Genomic DNA, 22,880 nt, shown 5'->3' on the forward strand with positions numbered 1-22,880 from the left:
TCTTGCTCGCTGCAACCAGGACAGCATGGGAACCATCATTATGCGAAGACGATGGAAATGGATCGGACATGTCATGCGACGGGAGGAAGACAATATCACTCGCACAGCCCTTCACTGGACACCAGAGGTGAGACACAGGCGAGGACGACCCAAGATCACCTGGCGTCGGACTGTGGAAGCAGAACTGAAGACCTTACATCATACCTGGGGAACCATTCAGAGGCTAGCTAGGGACAGACAGGAGTGGCTTAATTTTGTTGCTGCCCTACATGCCAAGCCGGCATATGGGCATGAGTGAGTGAGTTATTAAAGACAAAAAATCGACCATTTAAGAGTTTTTTTCCCCTATTTTTTTCCGGATATAGTTTTAGCAAAAGGATAAGCAAGTAAAATAGCGAAGTGTGGTAAATAGCTGAACTAGAGTAGGCGACGTTGCTTCAATAATAATAATAAAAAAAATGATCGTAATAGTGTGAGTAGTCAAGTTTCATAGTCTAAATGGATTTTGAACTTCCGAGGGGTTCAGGGAGGAGGGTTTTTAAAACCGGGAAATTCCGGAGGGGTAGGGGGGGGGGGTGTGTCATCATAAACCCTCTGGAACGGAAATTCCGAGGGGGTGGGGGGTTAAAATAAAAAAACCTTCCTTGGGGGGGAAGGGGGGATTTGGATATTTTCTGGAACTGCACAAGGGAAAAAACAGCTACACAGATTTTTTGGGTTTGAAATTAGCAATTGGGAACTTTGGGGAACTCTGAACTTTTTTGGGATGGAAGATGTTGGCAGCAACCTTTCTGAGGTTTTAGGTGGAGAAGAATGGACTGCTTTTGGTTATCTTCTGGGCTGTTGGACCCTGGGGCCCAGTTGTCGCCTAATAGGATGTTGTGTTTTGTCTGACAACTTTGGTTCCTCTCATTTGCACTTCCCCCGCCGACCACCTTTGGGCTAGAAATAATACCCAACTAAACTCCAATAGCCACTTGTATGTGGATGTGTAAACCTCAAAAACAGCACCCTTCCCCCCCCCCCCCACCCCTTGTCCAACTCTAAACCAGGCATATTTTGGCATAACAATTTTTATTGTTTGATATGGGAAAGATTTGAGAGTATTTAGCAGTTATTCTGCTTTCTGTAACTGTGCTGATAGAGGTCAACTTCTGGTAATAGGCCATTTTACGGTTGTGCAGTTAGTGACCTGGCCTTGGATGGTAAGCGAGGCTGGGGTTGACCTTGTTTTGATACAAACCTCACTACTTTAATTTCATATGTTAATGCACTGGTTAGCATAAGAGCAGCGTGATCTACATATGAAAGGCAGAGGTTTTGGTTTTGGGGTGGGACAGACCAGTGAAAGACACGAGAGAGCGAGGGGCCTGGAATCCATTGTTTGGGAGATGCTAGTCCCATTCCTCCGCGCGTAACTGCCTGCTTGAAAACTTCTTTTTAGTTCACGACGGGTACGGTAATGTAAAATGTAGTTGACTCGCAAAACCCCGCTTGGTGACCCGTAAACGATGACTACTATTCAGGAGTTGGAACATTCGGCCGCGATAGTGATGGTAAGTGCTCAAATTATGCTTTCTTTGAGCAAATAATATCTACTAAAACTGTTTTCACGTGGATCTTTCCTCAGGCGCCGCCATCTTTGGTGACGCAAGAACAGCGCCAATCCGCCGAACAAGTGTTCCTGAATTTTAGAAGATCTAAATCACCTTATGCAGCCTGCAAACACATATTAGGTACTGAAATGTTACGCTTTTTAACTTTTTTCCTCTATGCTAGTCAGTTGTATAATTTAATTAAGTACAATATATAGCAGTGTGTAACATTTGACCAAAGCAATATTCAAAATAAATAATTGAAAGATCCAGGTATTATCTCTAAAGGGTAATAGGGTAAAGTTTTCATTACCAGCCATGTAACTTAGTCCTTTTTATCTAAATTTAACAGTTTTTAGGGGCCTGACTGTAAATTTAATTTGTTTATTTAGGTGCACATGTGTGGCTATTATATATAGTGGTGATCAGTGGTATTAGGTATTAAACGCAGGAGAATCAGATGTTGTCAGACATCAAACATTATCCATTGATTTAAAAGTCTAGAAAGATCCTCTCAGTTTTAAAACTCAGTTACTAATTAAGACTAGAGGGGGGAAAGTGTGAAGGCAAGAGCAAAGCATGAATTCACAACAGGATTATTTTAACTGTGGCAAATTTGTAAGCAAAAAAAATCACATTTGTAGATCTAAAGTACCGTCCTGTGGTCCAAGGAGACTTGACAGAACTTTATAATGTGAATGCTATGATTCATTGAAAACCATGGGCCAATAACCACCAATTGGGTAAAAAAAGGTTTTGTTTGTGTGCCTTTGTTTCTGTTGATTATGGAAGTGGGAGTTACATGTAGATGCTTGATAGAAAAAGAAACTTTTGTGAAACTGGAAATGGCAAGTTTTTCCACTGTTAATCAATAAATAAGAGACCATTCAATCATTCTTCCATCTGTAGTTCAAATAATTAATAATTTTATGTATTTCACATATTCCAATTCCGTCACTTCACCTTGAAGTAGTGCTTGGTGTAGTTTTTAACTTAAAGTTATGTTTGGATAGTTTCCGAATATCAGGTGGAACACTATTCCATATTTTAGCTTTCTTTTTTTGCAATTGCTTAAGTTGCATTCATAAAGTTGTGATGGTCTCTCATTTATCAATTCTTTCATCTGCATATTTTCAAATATATGTATTTCATATATATTTCATTTCCATTTTCCACTGCTGTTGTAAGTAATCTAAAACATCTATTACTATGGTCTCAGACTTGTATGTGTTAATATGCTTTGATTTACTTTTCCACACAGTGACTGTCTGTTTCAGCACTTCTGATGGGTTCTTCACAAACTTTGTTTAACACTGTTTTCTCTCTGTTCAGAACAAAGCAGTAATGATTATGTGCTGTTTCAAGCTGCCTCGACAATCAAAGAAGCAATTCTTCGTGAATGGAGCATTCTTAATAAATCAGATGTGGAATCTCTCAGATCATTTCTCCTCACCTTTGTGACTCATAGGCAAGAGTAAGTAATACAAAAAATTAATATACTAATGCACCAGTTGTCCCAGAAATTATCCATACCCTCCCCTCTTCACCTCTTCCCTTTGGAAATCCCATTGACTTTTTGTGGAGGAAATAATTAATTTTATGGATACAGCTGTAATTGCGGAAACCAGACAATGTTATCGTAGAAAACAAAAAGCAAGCCTTTGTTCCTTATAAACATATCGATTCCATTTTGTCATGCATCTGTACTCTGATAATGCACAGATGAAAATGCGGTAAGAACAAAGAAGTACACTACGAGCCACAGGTGACTAGCATGACTGATGTTCTCAAAATGTTTTGATGTCCTTTGTGCATTATCAGAGTACAGACCTCTATTAATTTAGCTAATTTATTTTCTATACAATAACCAAGACATGTGTGCAAGCATTACAATGACTGAGCAGAGTCAAAAACTTCCAAACAAACTTCTAGACTACTGTACACATGCAATATTGTGATCCCCTAACTTTGATTTGATGGATGTGTTTTCCAGATAACGCGTCATTTTCATGGATTTACAAGCCAAAAAAACATGCCATCACATTTATTCCATTGCCCATATGCCTAATATCTTTTAAGTGACCATAGATCACCCGGCCTGCGTAGGTAAAGTTACATTATTTTACATTTATTTTATTGTGAAGAATTTTTCTTATTTATCTCTTAAGGATTCAAAAATATGTCAAAGAACAAGTGTTACAGGTAGTTGCTATTATTTGTAAGCGAGGCATTCTGGAGAATTCACATATAATCCAAGAATCACTACTGAGAGATATCACCCAACTCATGTCAAGCAACAATAGAGAAATGGTAGGTGCTGGGTGTAGGTTTTAACTGCATCCACAAAAGTAGATTGAAATTGTTTGTACTCCAGTGTATTTTATTTAGCATATCAGAATCATCTATCCTGACCTGTCATATAGTGTAGCACTAGAAACAGTTGGCCTACCGAAACTTCATGAGAGGAGAGAAAAGATTTCAATCGATCTGTTTGACGAGATCGTCTGTAACCCCACCCACAGTCTCCATAGCCTCCTCCCTCAAAGGAAGAGTTGTAAATACGCACTGAGACGCAAAAGTGATTTCACTCTCCCCCTATGAAAGACCGAGCGTTTGAAGAACAATTTTATTTTTAGCCATGTCTATAAGATGTAGATATTTTCTCATTTCCTCTTTGTTATTATATTTTTAGCCATGTCTATAAGATGTAGATAATTTTCTTATTTTCTCTTTGTTATTGTTAGAATTTGTAAATATCCCGTAATTCAGCTTATGGCTGCAATGGTGTTTATAATAAAGTATCTATCTATGTATTTATCTATCTATCTATCTATAAAGGCCAGAAAATTACTAGTAACCATACCTTGAATTGGTAAATGACGTGTTACAAAATTGGGTTATTCCAGAAAAAATCCACACACCCCCCCCCCCCCCCCGACGGATGGGGCCGTTTTTTAACCCCCCCTCTCACCTGGATTTCCTGAAGCACAAGACCCCCCCTCCTGTCTGGATTTCCAAAACAAAAGACCCCCCCTCCCGCCTGGATTTCCGGAAACAAATATTAGGCTTAAATTTAATTTATTTTTAATAGAAAATACGCACAATCACGTCTAGAAGATGTTCTTTTTTTTAATTTCTAAAGCTTCGGCTAATATTAGAAACTATTGCGTGGAACTAAAAAAAGAAAGGAGCAACAATGCGAAAAAGCGAACGAGTTCATCCTTTGTGCCAAATGGACAACACCCATGGAATCTTAAAACTGCACGCAGAAAACGCACTGGCTGCTTGTTCAACTGTGCTACGGATGATGGGACTTCAGAGAGGTTACCACTGTATATGTTGCAGGAACCCGTCCAAGAACTTTCTCCCTCTGTTGCTTTCGCAATAACGTACGTTTCCAAACGTTTTTTCGAGGTACAGATGGCTACAAGTTCCTCTCGAGTATTTTCGACGAAGAGGGAATGTTTGGACCAAAATTCTTTGAAATTATCTTCTTCAGCTAATAGCTCTGCATCCTTGCTTGTACAAGTAAAAAATTCTTCTGCCTGACGCAGTGGAATCCACGCTAAGAATGCAATGGCGGACGTGAAATTACACAACGGTGGCGCGTTGGGTCTGGTACGAGTAGAAATGTGTCAGGCGTTTCAAACTCTTCGTTGCAACAATGTTGCGATGGCTCGTTCTTTACTATCTTATTGTTCGCGTTTTCTGCTATAAAAGGACCTATGAAGGAACTTAGATTATCATTTATTTTAGGTGAGAAATATGTGAACAAAATATTTATTATTTTCAGGGTCTGAGGGCGCTGAAGTGTCACCGAACTAAACGTTCGAATCGCGTGAACTATCGGTCGAAATGACTCCTGCAGAAGACTTTCTTAAGTTCAACCCCCCCTCCCGCCAGGATTTCCAGAGTCTTTGACCCCCCCTCCAGTGAGAATTTCCAGAATCCCATCCGTCGGGGAGGTGTGGATTTTTTCTGGAATAACCCATTATTATTAAAATGGGGTCCTCATATTAGTTAAAATTTTTGGTTCCCATGTACATAGAGTGAGAACTTTGTTTCGTGTATTGTGTTGTGTGTTTTTGTGGTTGTTGCCAAATTTGAAGGCTGTAGATAAATCATCCAAATGATTATCATAGTTATTTGGCGTTACTTTGTTATTTTGATGTCATTTTTCAGTGCTGTAGCGTATGAAAAGGTGACATTTTGCAGTTTTATTTACAAAACATTAGTATTCTTGGGTAAAAAAAAGTTGTAAGTGTTAGTTGATGCAAGGGAGGTAAGGTCACAAGAGAAAGAAAAGTCAAATTCCTTTAAGTTTGGAGCATTTCCCTGATGGCCATTTAATATGTAGACCTTCCTTCACCTTGACTAAGTGCCCCAGGACTTGAAGGATGCCATGTACCAAGTCCTTTCATTGACGTAACTAACAGATCAATTTTTTTATTTGCAGCAAAGTTTGGGTTGTTTAATCCTGAAGGCATTGCTGAGCGAGTTTTCTTTCCTGAATCGCAGTAGTGACATTGGCTTGAGCTGGGAATTTCATATTCGATGTAAGAAGGCTTTTGAGGTATGTCGTTTAGTAACTAAAAGTTCTTTACAGTAAGTAAAGTAAGTAACTGTTTCCTTTGTTTGTCAGGAAAAGAAGGACATAAGAGATGTCTACACACAAGCTAGAATAAGACTGAAAATCAATACAGCCAACGCTCGCCTTGCGGACACCCTGATAATACGGACAGCAGCTAAATCCCCGGCAAAAACAAATATGCAGACGTTTGACTGAAATAAATTCCTACTATTACGAACTCTCATTAGTAAGGACACTAGCTCGCAGTCCCGAGGGTGTCTCCGTTAAAGGGAGTTGACTGTAATAAATTATTGGTGCAAGATCTACAGTTTAGCAACTCTGATGCCAGCATCGGGAATCAAACTCAGGCTATGTTGGTGGGAGGCAAGTGCTCTCACCACTGCGCCATCCTAGGTTCTCTTCTGACATGAATTTATTTTTTGTTATTTATCAGGCACAGGCTCTAAGGCAAGTCTTCATGTTAGTAGTACAAGCCTTGCAGCAGTTCTCACACACAGAGTTAAACCTGCTGTCGAGGGAAGACACTTCAGCTTTGCTGCGCTTGTTGTCTTTGGCTGAACAGATATTGAATTGGGATTTCTCTCATTTTCATATCCTTTTACATAGAATTCATCAAAACTCTGCTGTGTTGTTTTACATAACTTACATATATTATCTAGTCCTCAATGATCATAGCCAAATCAGGGAGCTTGTGACTAATTGAGCAGCTCTTAACTGTCGTTAAGCATGAAGCAAATTTGATACAATATGATAGTTTACAAACTCCAATGTAAGGTTGCTGAATTAATCTCAGCTTTTTGTTGAATTTCCCATTTATTCACCTGATCAGAGAGTGACAAAAGTGGTCTGTTATTTGAGAACTAAATTCTCGTCAGAATCTGTTTCTTGTGCTTAAAAGACATTGACTTGAATAAACTGAAAGTTTGCAAAAAATAGAGGGGTTGGTGATGGATCTTACACACCCAGGACTTTGCCCCACTGTACAAAAAAGAACCTTGAAATTTTTTCATTCTCATAAGGGTAATCTTTGCAAGTCTGGCCTACATGTAGTTCTAACCCCAACATTGTGCACATCAGACATACCGTACTGTATGTTGAAAATCACTTAAGGACGATGCCTACTTTTGTCACTGCGCATACGTTCTGCACCAGTTTAAAACTATGCGGAGAAAGCAGAACTTAGCAAGTGCTTTTGGTATTCAAAAATAAAATTGAGGGCAACCATGCATTTTTCAGAGATAACAAGGCTTCAATTTGGAAAAAGAACTCCATTCATTACTTTGTATTTTACTGTTTTTTAGAATAATCATTGCTTAAAAATGCATGGTTACCCCCAGTTTTGGATTCCAATAGCCCTTGCTAAGATCTAAAAAGATCTAAAATACTTCTGTATTAGTAGGCACAGTCCTTAATACTTTAGGTAATCTGGAGCTAGGCCATTTGAAGTAATATTCTCCCTTGACTTGCACACATATTCATGGTCAAAGACACCCCCTGTCAGAGGCAGGTGTTATCCTGTTTAAACCAGGTTCATCGTGGAGAACATTGCTGTTTGATCCTGCTGTGGTAGGCTTGTTTTTCAAGGTAATCAATCTATAAAAAATCTGATGTTAATTAAGGAAACAAAGATGATACCTTTACATTGTAAGCTCAGTTATAAAAATAATGAGAGTTATGATTGTACAGTATTTGACGTGGCAAAAACTTTGGACAAAGAAAAATTTGGAATCTTGCTGGGAGATGAAAGGACGATCTCCTGCATACTGCTCAGATTGTCTAACCAGCAAATTACTGCCTAGACTTTGTAAACTAGCTCATTGATTACTCCTCATCTTTATTTATTGTATTATATGAATAATTCTATAGCATGACTGTATATATTTGTTTCTCTCTCTCTTTTTTTTTTCTTTTTTAATTATACATATATTTTTCACTGTATTTATTTCTCGGAGATACTAGCCCTTGTACTCTACTCTTCAATCTGAGTTGAAATAAAGTTTTTTACTACTACTAACTTAACTACTACTTGTGGTGAGCTAGGCCATTTACTAGCATCATGCGTGTATGTGGTATGCATCATTTATTCTGCCATCCCTCTCTATTAAGTCCCTTCCTCTAAGAACCAACCCCCCTCCCCCCCGCATGGGCTTGACAGAGTTCTTGCAGTTGACCTGTATTGCTACGAAACAATTACACATACACACAAATCAAACCTTGCATCCTTGGGGCTGGTCGCTTGAAAGCCGATTAATGATAATCCTCAATGAAAAATTAACCGAGGTTTTCATCTCGCTCATTAAAAATGTTTTCAAAAGCTAATAATTAGCCTAAAATTATTTTAAGCTAATGACAATAAAGGAAAGTCTAAGTCAAAACTGAAGAACAAAAATCTTTTTGAAGAGTCTTTGATTTGTAATAATTTATTATTAAACTCGACTCAAAGTTCACATTAACCCAGGATTATAAGCTTAATCGGCCTTTGAACAACTGAACCCTGTATGTTAGTATAAACATCTGAGTCGCTCACAGACTAATCCATCTCATATCATTCACCTCTTATCTGTGAACATTGTTTGTAGTTGCAGGTGAAGTTGCAGGCTAATGATGAATTGAGCCACCATTGTAGCCAATGTTTGATCCAGCTTGCTTCCCTTTGTGGCGGAATATTCCCTGATGCAATGTCACAAACCCAGTATTTATCAAGCTTTGTACAAGGATTTCTGCAACTTTCAAAGAGGTAGGTGGGATGGTATTGTGGTTAGTGTGTTGAAGGTCAGAACTGAAGGTCGGTGTTTTGAGGCCTTGTCTCTGCCAGCCTGTTGTTTCCTTAACCCTTTAACCCCTGATATCAAAGAACAAATTCTCCAATCTTGTCCACATACTTTTCTCATAAAAGTACTGGGGAGAAGTTGTTAAAATACACTTGAAAATTCACCTTGGGTGAGACATGGTTGTGCTTTGAGTGTGATTTGAGTTTACGATCGATTGTTCGTGTGTTTACCACGTGGAATGAACAAATCAAGCATGACATTCCGTTAGCAACATAACAATTGAGCCAATCAGAATTCAGCTGAATGCATCAGAATACATTGTTTATCTCGTGCCACTCACACTTTTTAAAGCGAAACAGATTAAAACCAGGAGTTTAAACACACATTTGGAAGGATTAATGAACTTTTTGTTGCTTCAGTTTTTCAAGATCACATCTTATTATTAATAAATATTCATGAAAAAAAAAAAAAAAACGGGACCAGAGAAGCAAGTCCGAATAATTGAAAAGTCCAGATAATCGAGGTCCGGATAAGTTTGACTGTACTTTCTTTGACGTTAGAACTACAAAGCAAATTTTGGGGCTTCTTTTTGACTGACATTGAGGGTGAAGTGGTGAGGCTGTTTATGAATCTGGTTTTTTTTTTCCTCCTTATTTTAGCCTGGAGATGGATGGTCAAGCTGCCTTGAGCCTGGGTAGCATTGTGAATCGTTTGCTGTTTGTTTTTCCGTGTACATCTTTCCAAGCCTTACACGCTCAAACACTGAAACTGTTTATGGATGCCATGACAGACCTGACATGCACTTTTCTTCAAGCAGTTGCTAAGGAGGAGGAGGTGTGTTCTTTAAACTAAGTAAACACTTTTCTGATTAATTGTTCAGCTGTCTATGGCTTTTTGAAAAACAGCTGAATACATTTATAAATTACCATTATATATCTACCCAAATTTTTGTAAAGGTGGCCAATGAAAACTTGTCTGGGCACTTTTCGTGAAACGAGTGTGTTCTTTAAACTATCACTGTTCTCATTAATCATTCAGCTGTGTGTGGCTTTTTTTAAACAGCTCAATACATTTAATTACCAGACTGAGTATATATCTACCCAAATTTTTCAAAAAGTGGCCAATGAAAAACTTGGGTACTTTTTATGAAATGACACTGAGTCACGGGTTTTATGGCCCCAAGAAGGTTCAGAATGATGCAAAAGAATAGCGGAAAGGAGAACGAATAGAGAGGAGAGGGATAAAAAAAGACTAGTATATACAACCTTTTGTTTGTATCTTCAATTGGTAAGTTTTAAACGACAAAAAAAAAAAAACATTTGCACTGCACTCTCAAAGAAGCATGACTTGAGCAAGCTCGTTTTCAAAAATTTAGGTAGATATGCATTGTCAAATTCAATAACTAATTAAATTAATATGATAAGGAACATATAATTTCTCACTTTCTTGATGGTACTAAGCCTTTCAGCCTGGTAGAAGTTCCTTTTGATAATGATGATGATGATGATAATGATGATGATTACATTAAGGGACAGGCATCATCCAAATTGACTGTCTGTGAACATGACTTTGCCCAGCTGCTTTTAACATCTTGTCTGACTTTTTCCGTAAAAGAACATATCCAAGTAACTATCTGGCCGAGGTGTATTAAACATTTACCCACCTCTTCAAAATCTTTATGAAACCTTTAGTTTACACAATGCATCTTTCAAAGGACATTAACCTGGTGTATACACAATGAATCAATTAAAGTGATTCAAAATGATAAGCCAAACATTTCCCATGCTTTTGCTCTTGATTTACACTTGGGATGAGCAATGATTGGTACACCACCAATTCACTTAAATGTAACAATTTTCAATTGGTGTTTTAAAGATAAAAATATCTGGGATTACGGATGGTGGGCCTTCCAGGGTATAGTCCCAACCTTTTGTCAGGTTTCCCTTATGGTTTGAGGGGCCAAAATATCTTTTTTTAAAACTAACAGTATGCTTTAACATTAAAGTGAGTGTCTGGTTGTTGATTCATCATACATGTATGGGATGTTAACACTCCTTTGCATCTCTGCATGCAGCTCAACTCAGAAGACACAAACTTTATTGAAGCAGCGGAACAATTCTTGGAGGGATGGGCCAGCCTTCTGGAGCACTCTTCTCAGCTTCCATGTGGCGTTTTTAATGACAGTGCTACCAGGATACTTAACTGTTATATTCAGTGCCACCTGGCAGCTCCGGACGGTTTACGTGGAACATTTTCACCTCAAGTTAATAATGGAATTCACTTGGATGAAATCTGTGATCTCGATAGCGATGATAGAGAACTCTTTGCTGGTCAGTTATGTACTGTTGGGAGCTTTGGCCGCATTGTGACTGGCCATGCCCTTGCACTTCTAACAAAACTGTTAGAAAGTAGAATTGATCAATTTGAGAAGTACCTTGCTTCTGTCAAGAATTCTACGGGTATGATTCATTTTACATCAATGTTTGTTTTCTTGCTTGCAATAGAATTGAATCTTGGTGAGTTAGATCATCAGGTAAAATGTACTACAGTGGAACCCTGTTAATACGACCACCTTCGGGCCGTAAAAATGTGGTCGTAATAAGAGGGTGGTCAGATTAACGAGGTTGTAAAACTAAGGAAATGACTGCTCTTTCAATTTGTTCAGGGTGCAAAAAATGGTCGTAATAACAAGGTGGTCGTATTAACTAAGTGGTCGTAAGGCAGGGTTCTACTGTACTGTTGAAATTACCTTTTAAAGTGCATATGACAGAATTTCTCTATTCCTCAGCTGTTTTTCATGTGCAGGAGAAGAAAACTGTGTGGACTAAAATATGAATGGAACTATTGAATACTCAGAATGAAACAACTGAGGAAGAGAGTTAAGCGAGAGACTAAGCGTTCCTGTAGAAGGACTGTGACATCACAGCCCTACTATCTCCAGTCTCCCTTTTTGCACGATTTAGCTGTGCATAGTTTTGTAGAGGACTTTCTGACTTTCTGCCTCAAAGGAGTTAGTGTCTTCAGTGGTCAGGGTACCAGATTTGAAATCCTTAGGTCATTGCCAGGTTCAAGCTATCCTCTCTGTAGGGCTGTTGTCTCAAGTTCAATTTCTAGACCTTCTGTCTGATGCAATTTAAAATGTTTAATTAAATTATGTTCAAATTTGTAATTTAGTATTTTATTTGATTTACCTTGCTCTCAATTTTTATTGTGGTAGTAATTAATTTGTATGTGTTGTCAATGATTTACTTCTAGTGCCTCCAGACCTCTCAAATGTGGATAACCTGTTTGAAGACCTTCATTGGTTACTTCTGATATCTGCTTATCTTCTTGCTGATGAAAGCAATGGAGAGACACCTCTTATTCCGAGTGAGATTATGTCATATTCATCAAGTTTAAAAGGTCAAGTTGATGTGCAAGCCACTTTTCAAACTCTTTGTGCATCACAAAAGGAAATTCAGGGTAAGTGGTAGTTTAATAATTATTACAGTGCAACAAACTCAACTGAGGCCACCGAAAAAACCAACACTTTGAAATTTAAAGAAATGTTGGTTGGCCCCAGTTGAGTTCGTTGCACTATAAAACTCTTGACATTAGTTTGTCGTGAAGATCAGGATGCTTCAGGACTGATCAGATGCCTTCGGGGGTGGGTTATGGGGGGAGGGGGTACTCGAATCATACTTGTCTACCATATAATGTTGATATATACTTACAAGTAGGAAATTCTGAAATATTCCTTTGAAAGGTACCAGACCTTCATTTTGTGGGTGTTTCAAGATTATATTATATTCATTTCCTAACCCTTTAACCCCCAATATCAAAGACCAATAAACATTTTTCTCCTATCTTGTCCCCTTCTTTTCTTATAAAAGTATTGGAGAGAAGATATTAAAATATCTCGACAATTCACCTTGAGGGATCATATCCTGAATTCCCAGGGCCTTGGGGGTTGAGTAAGTATTGATATTACAAGGAGAAATTTGATACTGATCACTGTTAGGGCTAAAAGGGTTAATGTGTTTTAGTTCTGTTTCTTGGTATTTTGGTTTGCGCTACAGTAGTCTACTGTAATCATACCAGAATAACACTTATGGTAGTTGTTTTAGATTTTAACACTCTAAGCATGAGCAACTCAGGAATCTTATCCTTTAAAGAAAGGTACTACAAACACACCGTTCTCCTCAATTACTGTATACACTGCATATCAGATACTGTTCAAAAGTCATGTGTAATATTATTACTAAGCTAAATAATGAAAACCTTCTTTCAATTTCTGATTTTTTTTCTGTCACTGTATTCTGTCCCCATAATATTGCAGGAGTTTCAAATGCTGCGCTGGACCACTCAAGTGTTGACCCTGTTGTAAGGCTAGTATCTGCCGTCTTTCGTGTGGCAAACTTGGAGAAACTTGCTTTAAACTCTGGTTTATCTGAACTATTAAGCCCTCAAGTGGGGCGGACGATTGTGTGGTGTCTGCGACATTGGACTAAATCTTATCTGTTACCAGATGAGAAAGACTATGAACAGCTTAGTGTGAGTCTCATGTCTGTGCTCGGTGCGGGTTCCGAGGGTGGAAAATGGACTTTAGGATTTCTTCTGGATAAAGTCAGGTCAAACCTGTCTGGATGGTCTGCAGAGTTACAGATTGTGGAGGACACAGCAATGTTGCTTTTAAGCTTGGTTCACACCAAAAACAGGTACATGATACATTTGAATATCTCTTCTCAAATTCATTGATAATTCATCAAAAGAAAGCAAAGAAAATCACCACAGTAACTGTGACCATGGTTTGGATATGACTTCCTAATATTATTACGGACCATAAAATTTTGCCAACTTGAGCCTTGAATTTCTACAAGAATTATTGATTATTTGAGAAGCCATATCAAACACGAGTAGGTGTGTTTCATCAGATATCCAAACACCTCGAAGTCGTTTAAAAAAAACTTGGCTGCGCCTTGTTTTTTCAACCTACTTCTCAGTACTTGGATGTGCGACGAAACACACCTTCTCGTGTTTGATATGTTACTTAGCTAATATCTGGATCAATCTAGGTGGTCTCTTAAAACAATATGATCTCTCACAAGAGAATCTCAAACAAAGGTATTTTTTCAGTCTGTGACACATGTAGAGGTGTACTCGGAAAAAGAAAATCCAAGTTCTCCCAACAGGCCCAACAAGAAAGCCTACTGTAGTTAAATGGCCCAGCTCCCACAAGTCTTCTGTAGCCCAGTGATAGAGCATCTGAACTTGTAATCAGTAGGCCATAGGTTCGACTCCTGCTGGAAGAACTTAAGTATGCCTGACTGTTGCTGACTGAAAAAATACCTCAATCAACAATGAAATTATTTTTAAGTTTTTACCATGATGTCAGAAGCAACTCTGACTGTTGAATACTTTTCTCAGGGCAGAGGTGGCCATCTCATTTGAAAGTCTGTGGCTCTTGGCAGAGGAGCACCTGTCTACAACAGCTGTGCTACACGAACTGCCACCTGATGTGCTGCGGTACCTCACACAAGCACTGGTGTTGGCTGGCTCAGCAGCGGAAGATGAGGCTCTGAGAAAGAAATACTTGGACCAAGTAAGTAGTTCAGGAGTTAGAAATTGGCTAAGTTGTGTCAGAGACAAGAAACTTTTTACACATTGCCTCATGCCTCTCTTCCCCCATGTTTATAGAGGTAGCAGGGATATACATGTACATGTACTGTTAGTAGTAATTAACCCTGCAATGAGCTAATAGTCCATCCAAAGGTGATCATCAATACTCTTGCCTCATCATACAGAAACTGAATGAAGGATGGACCTCCTTTGCTACTGTGCATTTGTTCTGTGCATCAAGGGATGGTCTGAGAATTATGGGTTTCCTAACAATTGTGCCTACTAAAACAAAGATATTTTTGTGTGCTTTATGACTATGCAGGAAAAACAGACCTTGGCAAGGGTTGTTGGAATCCATAAAGAAAATAAGGGGTAACTGCATTTTTCAGAGAAAATTAAGTTTCAATTTGGAGAAAAATGCCCTACACTGTTATGTATTTTTCAGCTGTTTGGAATTATTGTGAGTCATGAATTGTCTCTGAAAAATGCTTGGCCCCAATTTTGTTTTTGTATTCCACTAGACCTTACTAAGATCCACTTTTCCTGCATAGTCATAAACTGAGCAAAAATACCTCTGTATTAGAAAGCACTGGACATCCTTAAGGTCTAGCGATGTGGACCAGATTTAGGTTGTGTAAGCATGAAACTTTCCAGCATTCATGAGACACCAGTTAATATCGTGGTGTTTTTTGTCTTGTTTTCCTTGCAGCTCTTGCACACTCTGCAGTCATACCTCTTGAACATCTGCCACCAACCAGACTTTGCAAAATCATCTCAAAAGGAAGGTGTAAAAAGTCAAATCCAGAGTCTTTTGGAGTCCTTCAGAGGCGCAGCCTTGGCTACAAGTACACGCAATATTCAGACTTTGTTTGGTTATCTTTTGCCTGTGCTAAGGAACTGTGTGGTTCTTTTAAGTGTGTACCAAAACTGTCCGGAAATGGTGGTTCTTGTTTTGGAATTTTATGTTGATGTGGTAGATGCTCAAATTTCCTTTCTTGGGGAGGTAGGTTGCATTTGCTTCCTTTGTTTTGTTTAATGGAAATGCATCCAGTAATCTTTGTTTTTCATATAAAAGAAAGATCTCGTTAAAAGGAAATGTAATCAGTTTTGGGTGAAGATATTGTTTCCCGATCCTGTTGTGTTGACACTGAGACAAAGAGTTACCTAGGCAGAATCCAAACAAATAAAAAGCTTTTAATTAGCTACAAGCTTTCTACCTGCACCTTTATCAAGTGATGGAGATTTCACTTGCCATGTGACCTATGATAATCAACATCATGTGATAGAATGTATTGGCACATAGGTCACATGACAAGTGAATTCCTCGTCATCTGATGAAGGTGCTGTGTCAATGACGTTGAAAGCTTGTAGCTAAAAATAATAAAATGTATTCCTTTATCAAGTGCTGAAGAATTCACTTGTGAAGTGACCTATGATAATCAACAAAATATCTTGGTACATAGGTCATGTGACCAGTAAATTCTTCATTGTGGTTAAGGTGCCATGACAGTGTTGAAAGCTCATAGCTGAAGCTAATTTATTTGAATTCTGTGTAGGCAACTCTTCTACCCAGTGTAATAAGCTTAAGTTTATTTCCACAACATTTTTACTACAACTTTGTGACATTTTACTCACAAATTGCACCCTAAACTTTGATGCCTTTTTGTTTAATGCTGATTTTTTCATTTGACATTGTTGGCAGACTGAGGTAGTCAAACTCTATGAAGCTTGTATGACCCTCGTACAAACTTATGGAAAATGCAATTTAGGTAAGAAACAATAAAATTATCATGGTCTCGTACCAAGTGAGCTTTTCCATTGAAGAGAAATAAATATTGTTTGCTGGTAACAAGGATGTTACATAGGGTGTTATGGATAAACGTTTTGACACTTGTGCCTTGCATTGCTTGTATACAGACTCTAGTAAACCAACATCAAGTTGGTATGGACAGTTTTGAGTTTGCCATTTTGTCTAAATTATTGGTATTTATAGATGTATTTTTTTCAGTCAGTAAGATAGGCATACTCGGAGAAAGAAAACCCGAGTTCTCCCAACAGGAATCGAACCACTCTACCACTGTGCTACAGGAGACTCATGGGAGCTAGGCCATTAAACTAGGATCATGGGACAAACATCCTGCATACTGCTGAGATTGGAATGTTTATGATTGGCTAAAATCAGGTTTAAAAGATAATATCACTTTTCTTTCATGATTGGAACTGTGGGCATATAGTTAGGATGTCGAGCTTCAATTCGTCTCCTGCTCTGTCCTCTAGCTGGAACTGACTGCCACGGCAGACCAAAGTTCACCTCTTCAGTCTGTTTTTTTCTTCCATTTAAAATCATTGTTTTTAAAGTTTGAGTTCTTGCCTTCACTATGTCGCGTTGCTTCGCTTGGGGTAAGTAAAGGACATATTTTCAAAATGTTTTTGTTTCAGGAAAAGTAAGCGGAGAAGCACTCACAGAAGAGGATCAGTTGAATGACCTCCTTCTGCTAATGAAGCTTCTGACCAACCTGCTGTCTAAAGACATTTTTGATTTAAGCTCAGGTCAGTAAACATGGTCCTATGCTTGGACATTCTGCATGTTCTTTCTACTTCCTTCATCATAAAAATGCTAAAAAGTGTTTTGAAAGATTTCTTACTTCCTTTGTAGATGATGACAAAACACCGAAATTGTCAGCAGCCGATGTGGCACTATATGGTCTTCATGTAATCATACCTCTGATGTCCTCAGATGTACTCATGGTGAGCTTATGTGCTCTTCAGTTCAGTTGTTTCTTTTGTTATATATTACAAGGAGAAATTTGATGCTGATCACTGTTAGGGCTAAAAGGGTTAAGTTAGGAGAAACAACAGCTAGAGTTAATTAGATTTCTGGCTTGTAGAAGTTATGAGAGCTGAAGGGAACTGCGCAAGAGCCTGAGGATGAATATTCCCACAGGGGACGGAGTTCTTCTCATTGATGGTGACAAGAACAGTTGATTAGAGCTCATAGCAGTTTGTGTACAAATAAGGTCCAGAAACAGAGATCAGGTTTTCGGAACTGGTTGATTCTCACAAAATTCAGATTTTTCCTGAGAGAGTAAATGGGTAAACTCTTCTCCATTCATCAGGAAACTTATCAACTCTGAAAGTGCACGAGAGTCAATGATTACAGCCGAGAATATGCGGATAGATAAGCCATGGCCCGATTTCTTGAAGGTCCCAATAACTCTCTGGCCTGGTCAGTACTTTTTGAAATTTTAAAAAGTATAAAGATTTTAAAATTTAATTTTCAAACGTCAAGAAATACTGCCCTGATGAGTAAGATTGTGCACATAAAATAGCTTTTGGGTCCCGCCAGGCTGTCCAGAATTTGAACTCTTCGTTTCTTTTGATAACTCGAAAGCCCGAGACTGCGGCGTATAATGTTTCTCTTGTTGATATTTCTCTGGTTATTTTTTCAGTTTCCAGTTCTGTGCTCGGAGTTTTTCAAACTGACGACCTACGTGTGTGAGATGTATCCAGAGAAGATGTCTCTTCTACCAGAAGCACTGTTCAAGAACCTTATGGCTTCCTTAGAAGTTGGACTCACAAAGTATCCTTTTGGACTTGTAGATAGTTTAAACTCAAAAAGGCCTTATAACTTCAACCTTTGTTTAATCTTTATTGTTATCTTCACATAATACATCAAAACAGTAATAGTTCTTGACAAAAAAGAAAAAAACAGTGTAAATGTAATGGAGGAAGGGCAAAAGATAGTTTAGCTGATACTCAGCCTTGACTGAAGTGGTATGGCTTTCGACTTTTAATGGGAACCTTAAACAATCACAATGTCAATGTCCTGTGCATCAAGGGCGGTCTACAGACGTCGAAACAAGCGTTTTCATATGAACAGAGTAGCTGTCATTTACTTTTGAACCTGTATTCAAATACGCTTTCCTTTAAAATTTTATGCAAAAGAAAGGAAAGATTCAATATCATTCAGAATGACCCAGCTGCCTCGTTTGCATGTCAAACCGCTGACAATTTATGACAACAGCTAATGCACCAATCCGGAAACTTCTGTGACGTCAACAACAAGGCACTCCTTTTCCCCTCGCGTGTCTCCCTCCCTCGTGCGCCTCGCTCTTTCTCGCGCCCTATATTTTTCATGCGCCTGTTATGCAGGCTAAAAAACTGTTTCGTTTCTTGCAAAGCTTCCTTGACTGCCGATGTAGTTATGGCTCTGACGTCACCAAAATGTCCCTGGAGGCTTTGTCCTCCTTAGCAACGCATTGCTTCCTTGAAAAACAGAAAAACGTCAAAGTTCCTACACACGAGATTTTGCAGCATTTCTTGAAGGTACGAAATATATCGTTATGTAAATGTGGAAGGGCGGTGGTGCTTCACTCTGCGAATTCACACAAACAGTTTGTGTGGGTTCCCTGTGGATACTTACTCTCAAAGTTACTTAGCTGGACCCTTTTCCTGAAATGAGTATCCAATATGAGCTGCAACTTCATATTCACCGGTTCATGTTATTTATGATAAACGCTCACATTTCGGTCTCTGGTGGTCCACAATGCTAGAGTTCAACCAAGTTTCAGTAGCATGAAGCATGAAGTCCATTCACAGGGAGATCCCTCAGCAGTTTGTTTTTGGTCACTGGTACCCATATTAGCATTGAAACACTTTTTAGAGAGAGACAATATGTTGTAAGGTTGCATGTCGAAGGAAACAACACGACGGCAAAGACCACTGATCATCAGATCAAAAGCTGACGTGTAACCTAGAAAGCACCACAAATCCACTTAGCATGTTCTACCCAAAATTGGCTCTGACGAAGGGCTAACGCTCGAAACGTCAGCACTCGAATCTCTTTACGGTGGATAATTTACCTTAAGTTATCAACTCTGTTGATAAACCAAACATTCGTTTCTACTCCCCACCAACGCAGCACCACAGTTTCTTTAGAAACTAACCCGCTTACCAAAGATTATGCTTGTTGGATTTCTCCTTGTTCAACATTTCACAGCGTTGTTTAGTGTTTATGGTATCTTCTTGTGGAGGACTGGGAGGAGGGGCGGGGCACCTTGTTCTTAAAGGAAACAAGGCTCGGACGGCCAAAATGTTTTTAAATATAGCTGAAACATTTTTACTTCAGGCCCACGGTAGACTCCGAACAGTCTCTTTCTTCTTCTAAGTTCTGCAGCGCACGACGGATCTGGCGAGCGACCAACCCTCCTCGTTCACTTTTTTAATTTGTATAATTTCACCATCACTTTGCGCGCGTGATTTGAGGGAAAAAGTACGACTGCTCAGAGTCTAGGCCTATGGGCCCCACCTTACATGAAATTCTGGATCCATGCTGGGCTGACATTAGGCTCGATTTCCAGCCGTTTTGGGAGTCCGGTATCGAGTCTAGGCTGACATCTGATTTTGTTGTTTTACTTTCCTGTTGTAGACTCTATTCGACATGCTCCTTCTCCAGTCGTTTGACATGGATCTGCTTCAGCCTGCAGCTGAGGCGTTCCTTGCCTTAATTTGCTGCCATCAGGTGATTACACTATCCACAGCTGATTTCTCCTCACCACATAAGTACATTGTCAGGAAAAACAGTAACGAGAAGACAGAAACTCGTCAACTAATGGGCTTGCTGATGAAACCTCCAGTCATGGTCCCAGCTACATACAAACACTACATTTTAACCTCCCATAACTGGACACCTTTCTAGTAGGCACTTAGTCATGGTCCCAGCCACATAAAAGTTCTACATTTTCAACCTCCCATTAGTGAACACCTCTCTTGACATACTTGAATGTGGCCCTTGCTTTTCACTCTGTAACAGTCGTTACACTTGCTTTTGAGTATGGATCTAGCGACTAAACAAGGCAAGAATCGCCATCTAAGTGCACTAACCCGTTAATTCTATTTCCGATTTAGATGTATTACACGGAGCTGGTTCGCAACCTTCTCTCGCAGCAAACAGACCAAGTGGTGTGCCAGCGTCTCTTACACGCCTTCAATCAGCTCACACCCAGCGACATGAAGCTATCACTGGACAGGGTGAACAGAGTGCAGTTCAGGAAAAGCCTGGATGTGTTTCTTGGAAGTGTAAAAGGCTTTCTATGTGTCAAATAGAAAAGCTGCAGAGGGGAAGAGATTTAAGTATCGAGAACGTAAATTCGTCTGTAAATCGGCGCTACCCCTTTTTGTTTGCAGCTCAATCTACAGTCGAGTTGGGCATAATGCGGCCGCGGTCTTCCTTCTTAGTGTAGACTAGACACAAGACACAGCTCGAGAGAATTCAAGCATGAAAGTGAAAAGACAGCTGTGAAGTGCTTCGTTCATGCAACAAACGTTGTCGTTGGTGACGCAGCGTTACAAAGACGGAAGTTAAAAAATGATTGCGCTGCGCAGTCGTGTATCACCACAAGACCGAGAATGACAACGAAATGACATTGTTTTATCACAGTGTAAAAGTTGACAATGGTTTTAAATACGCTAACCGAGATCGTCTCGAGTGTCGAGGATTTGGCCTACATCTGACTTGTTTTTTATTTGATAGCTTGCTTTTAATGCAGAAAGGGGGAAGGGAGCGTTAATTTACTTTTGGCAGCTCAAGGAGGAAGAAAAATGGACTTTTAGACGCGCATGCGCATGAGAAGAAACAAACCTCGCTTTTGCGCATGTTCCAAATGTCCTTTCTCTATTTTCTGCGGACGCCACACCGTCAACCACTTTGGAAGAGGACCAAACCACACCCACCTTCTTCACCCCCCCCCCCAAAAATAGTGTTTGAATGAAGGAGACGTGCATTACTGTTGCCATTGTTTGTATTGAAAGCAACCTTTATCTCCAAATTAGTTAAAGTATTGTGCAATTGCGACTGTAAGCTCCACAGAAAATTAGCCCCATCCCCCTCCCCCCAAAACGGAGAGTTCAAACGCAAGCATCTTCCTGTATAATAAGCTTTCTCGAATGTAAGCCACGAACTGTTGAGCTTGACGGTTTTAGGCCGTTAGCTTTGGCTTTCAGGGTGTTCTCACTTTTCAAGCGCTGCCCAAATTCCCTACCCGATCACAAATCCCAGGCTTCATATTCAGTATTTTATGGTACCGTAAAGACGTTTTCAGCTTGTAAATAAATTCAGTCCCATGCACAAATGCCATCGAACAACCAAAGAGATGTATTTTTTTACTCTCTATTAATTTATTTTTAACGCAGGTAGATTGTATATCATTTGAAGTGTGAGTCCCCTCATACTGTTATATTATAATGGACTGTGAGTGTAAGCTTTCAATAGGCTATGCACAAACAGCTTGGTATCGTGTTTATAAAATTAATATTTTAAAGGTAATGGAACTGCTTCTTGTTTTTATCCTTGCCTTAAACTTGATCATTACTCCTATATGTAACCCGGTCATTATTTTTTTAGGCATCCAAATGTTCTAAATATATTCTGAAATTCTACTTTCTTAAATGATTTAGTCTAAATGGAGAGAAGTCACACTATAGTTGGCGCTAATTGTTAAAAAGGATGGTTTTATCTTGTCAGTAGGTTGCTGGATGTAAAGGCCAAGATCTTACACGAAAGAATAGCGTCATGCCCACGCCCATGTTGTATTTAAATTTCTCCGTTTTGATCCGTTCTCCGTAAATTTCTCCGTTTTGATTTGCGGGAGGCGGCGTGGCTTAGTCGTTAGGGCACCGGCCTTGTAATCCAGGCTCCAGTGGATAGTTTTATCCACTGGATAGGTCGCTATCCGGCAGACGAAATGTGATTTTCCCAATCGCCCTATAATTTATGGATAGAGTAGAAACATATGTCAAATTTCAGTATGGAATTGTGTGGAAAACTTGCCAAAAGCGTTAGCTGGAGTCCATTTGCTCCGCTGGATAGTGACTTATCCAGTGGATAAAGTTATCCACTCTTTGAAAAACTGGGGCCAGAAGTCCCGGGTTCAAGTCCCCCTCTGACCGCTTGGATTTGTTTTACGGTAGCCCCCTTTTGAAATCCAATCCTACGCTTTGTAAATAGGCAACTAATTTGCCTCCCACCGGTTGGGATTTTTTTTTTTTTTTTACATATGTTCAGTTTGTATATTTATTTCACTGATTTATAGTGTCCCTAATTAGCTCTACAGTGTTAAATACCACGACACTAAACTTAAATATTCAAGTCATTTATTTTTAATTTTATTTCATCTTTTCGAAACTGTTTTGCGTGCACGGTAACGTTTTCCAGGAGTTTCGACGCCCACCTCATTGGGGGTTGTACAAACTAATGTGCTTTCGTTCCAGTCTCTATCATTCATTCCAATGTAATCGCGCCATCTTTTCAGGCAAACAAGACTTACC

The 22,880-nt window shown here is 39.2% G+C and overlaps 1 protein-coding gene across 1 annotated transcript; it reads left to right on the forward strand.

Annotated features, from left to right (window-relative positions):
- The first annotated feature begins 1,380 nt into the window (after window positions 1-1,380).
- Window positions 1,381-21,300, forward strand: LOC146483547 (exportin-4-like). The gene is made up of 21 exons (XM_085105719.1): window positions 1,381-1,556; window positions 1,631-1,736; window positions 2,928-3,069; window positions 3,764-3,905; window positions 6,052-6,168; window positions 6,620-6,770; window positions 7,658-7,770; window positions 8,766-8,923; window positions 9,617-9,791; window positions 11,032-11,416; window positions 12,213-12,419; window positions 13,276-13,654; window positions 14,364-14,538; window positions 15,265-15,558; window positions 16,258-16,324; window positions 16,995-17,105; window positions 17,212-17,303; window positions 18,005-18,135; window positions 18,758-18,881; window positions 19,984-20,076; window positions 20,463-21,300. The coding sequence occupies exons 1-21, from the start codon at window positions 1,512-1,514 to the stop codon at window positions 20,658-20,660; spliced, it is 3,405 nt and encodes a 1,134-aa protein (XP_084961845.1). The 5' UTR covers window positions 1,381-1,511; the 3' UTR covers window positions 20,661-21,300.
- Window positions 21,301-22,880: the final 1,580 nt, after the last annotated feature.

The sequence above is a fragment of the Pavona decussata genome, unplaced genomic scaffold (assembly GCF_977016875.1).
Source record: "Pavona decussata unplaced genomic scaffold, jaPavDecu1.1 SCAFFOLD_38, whole genome shotgun sequence".
Taxonomy (NCBI): Eukaryota; Metazoa; Cnidaria; class Anthozoa; order Scleractinia; family Agariciidae; genus Pavona; species Pavona decussata.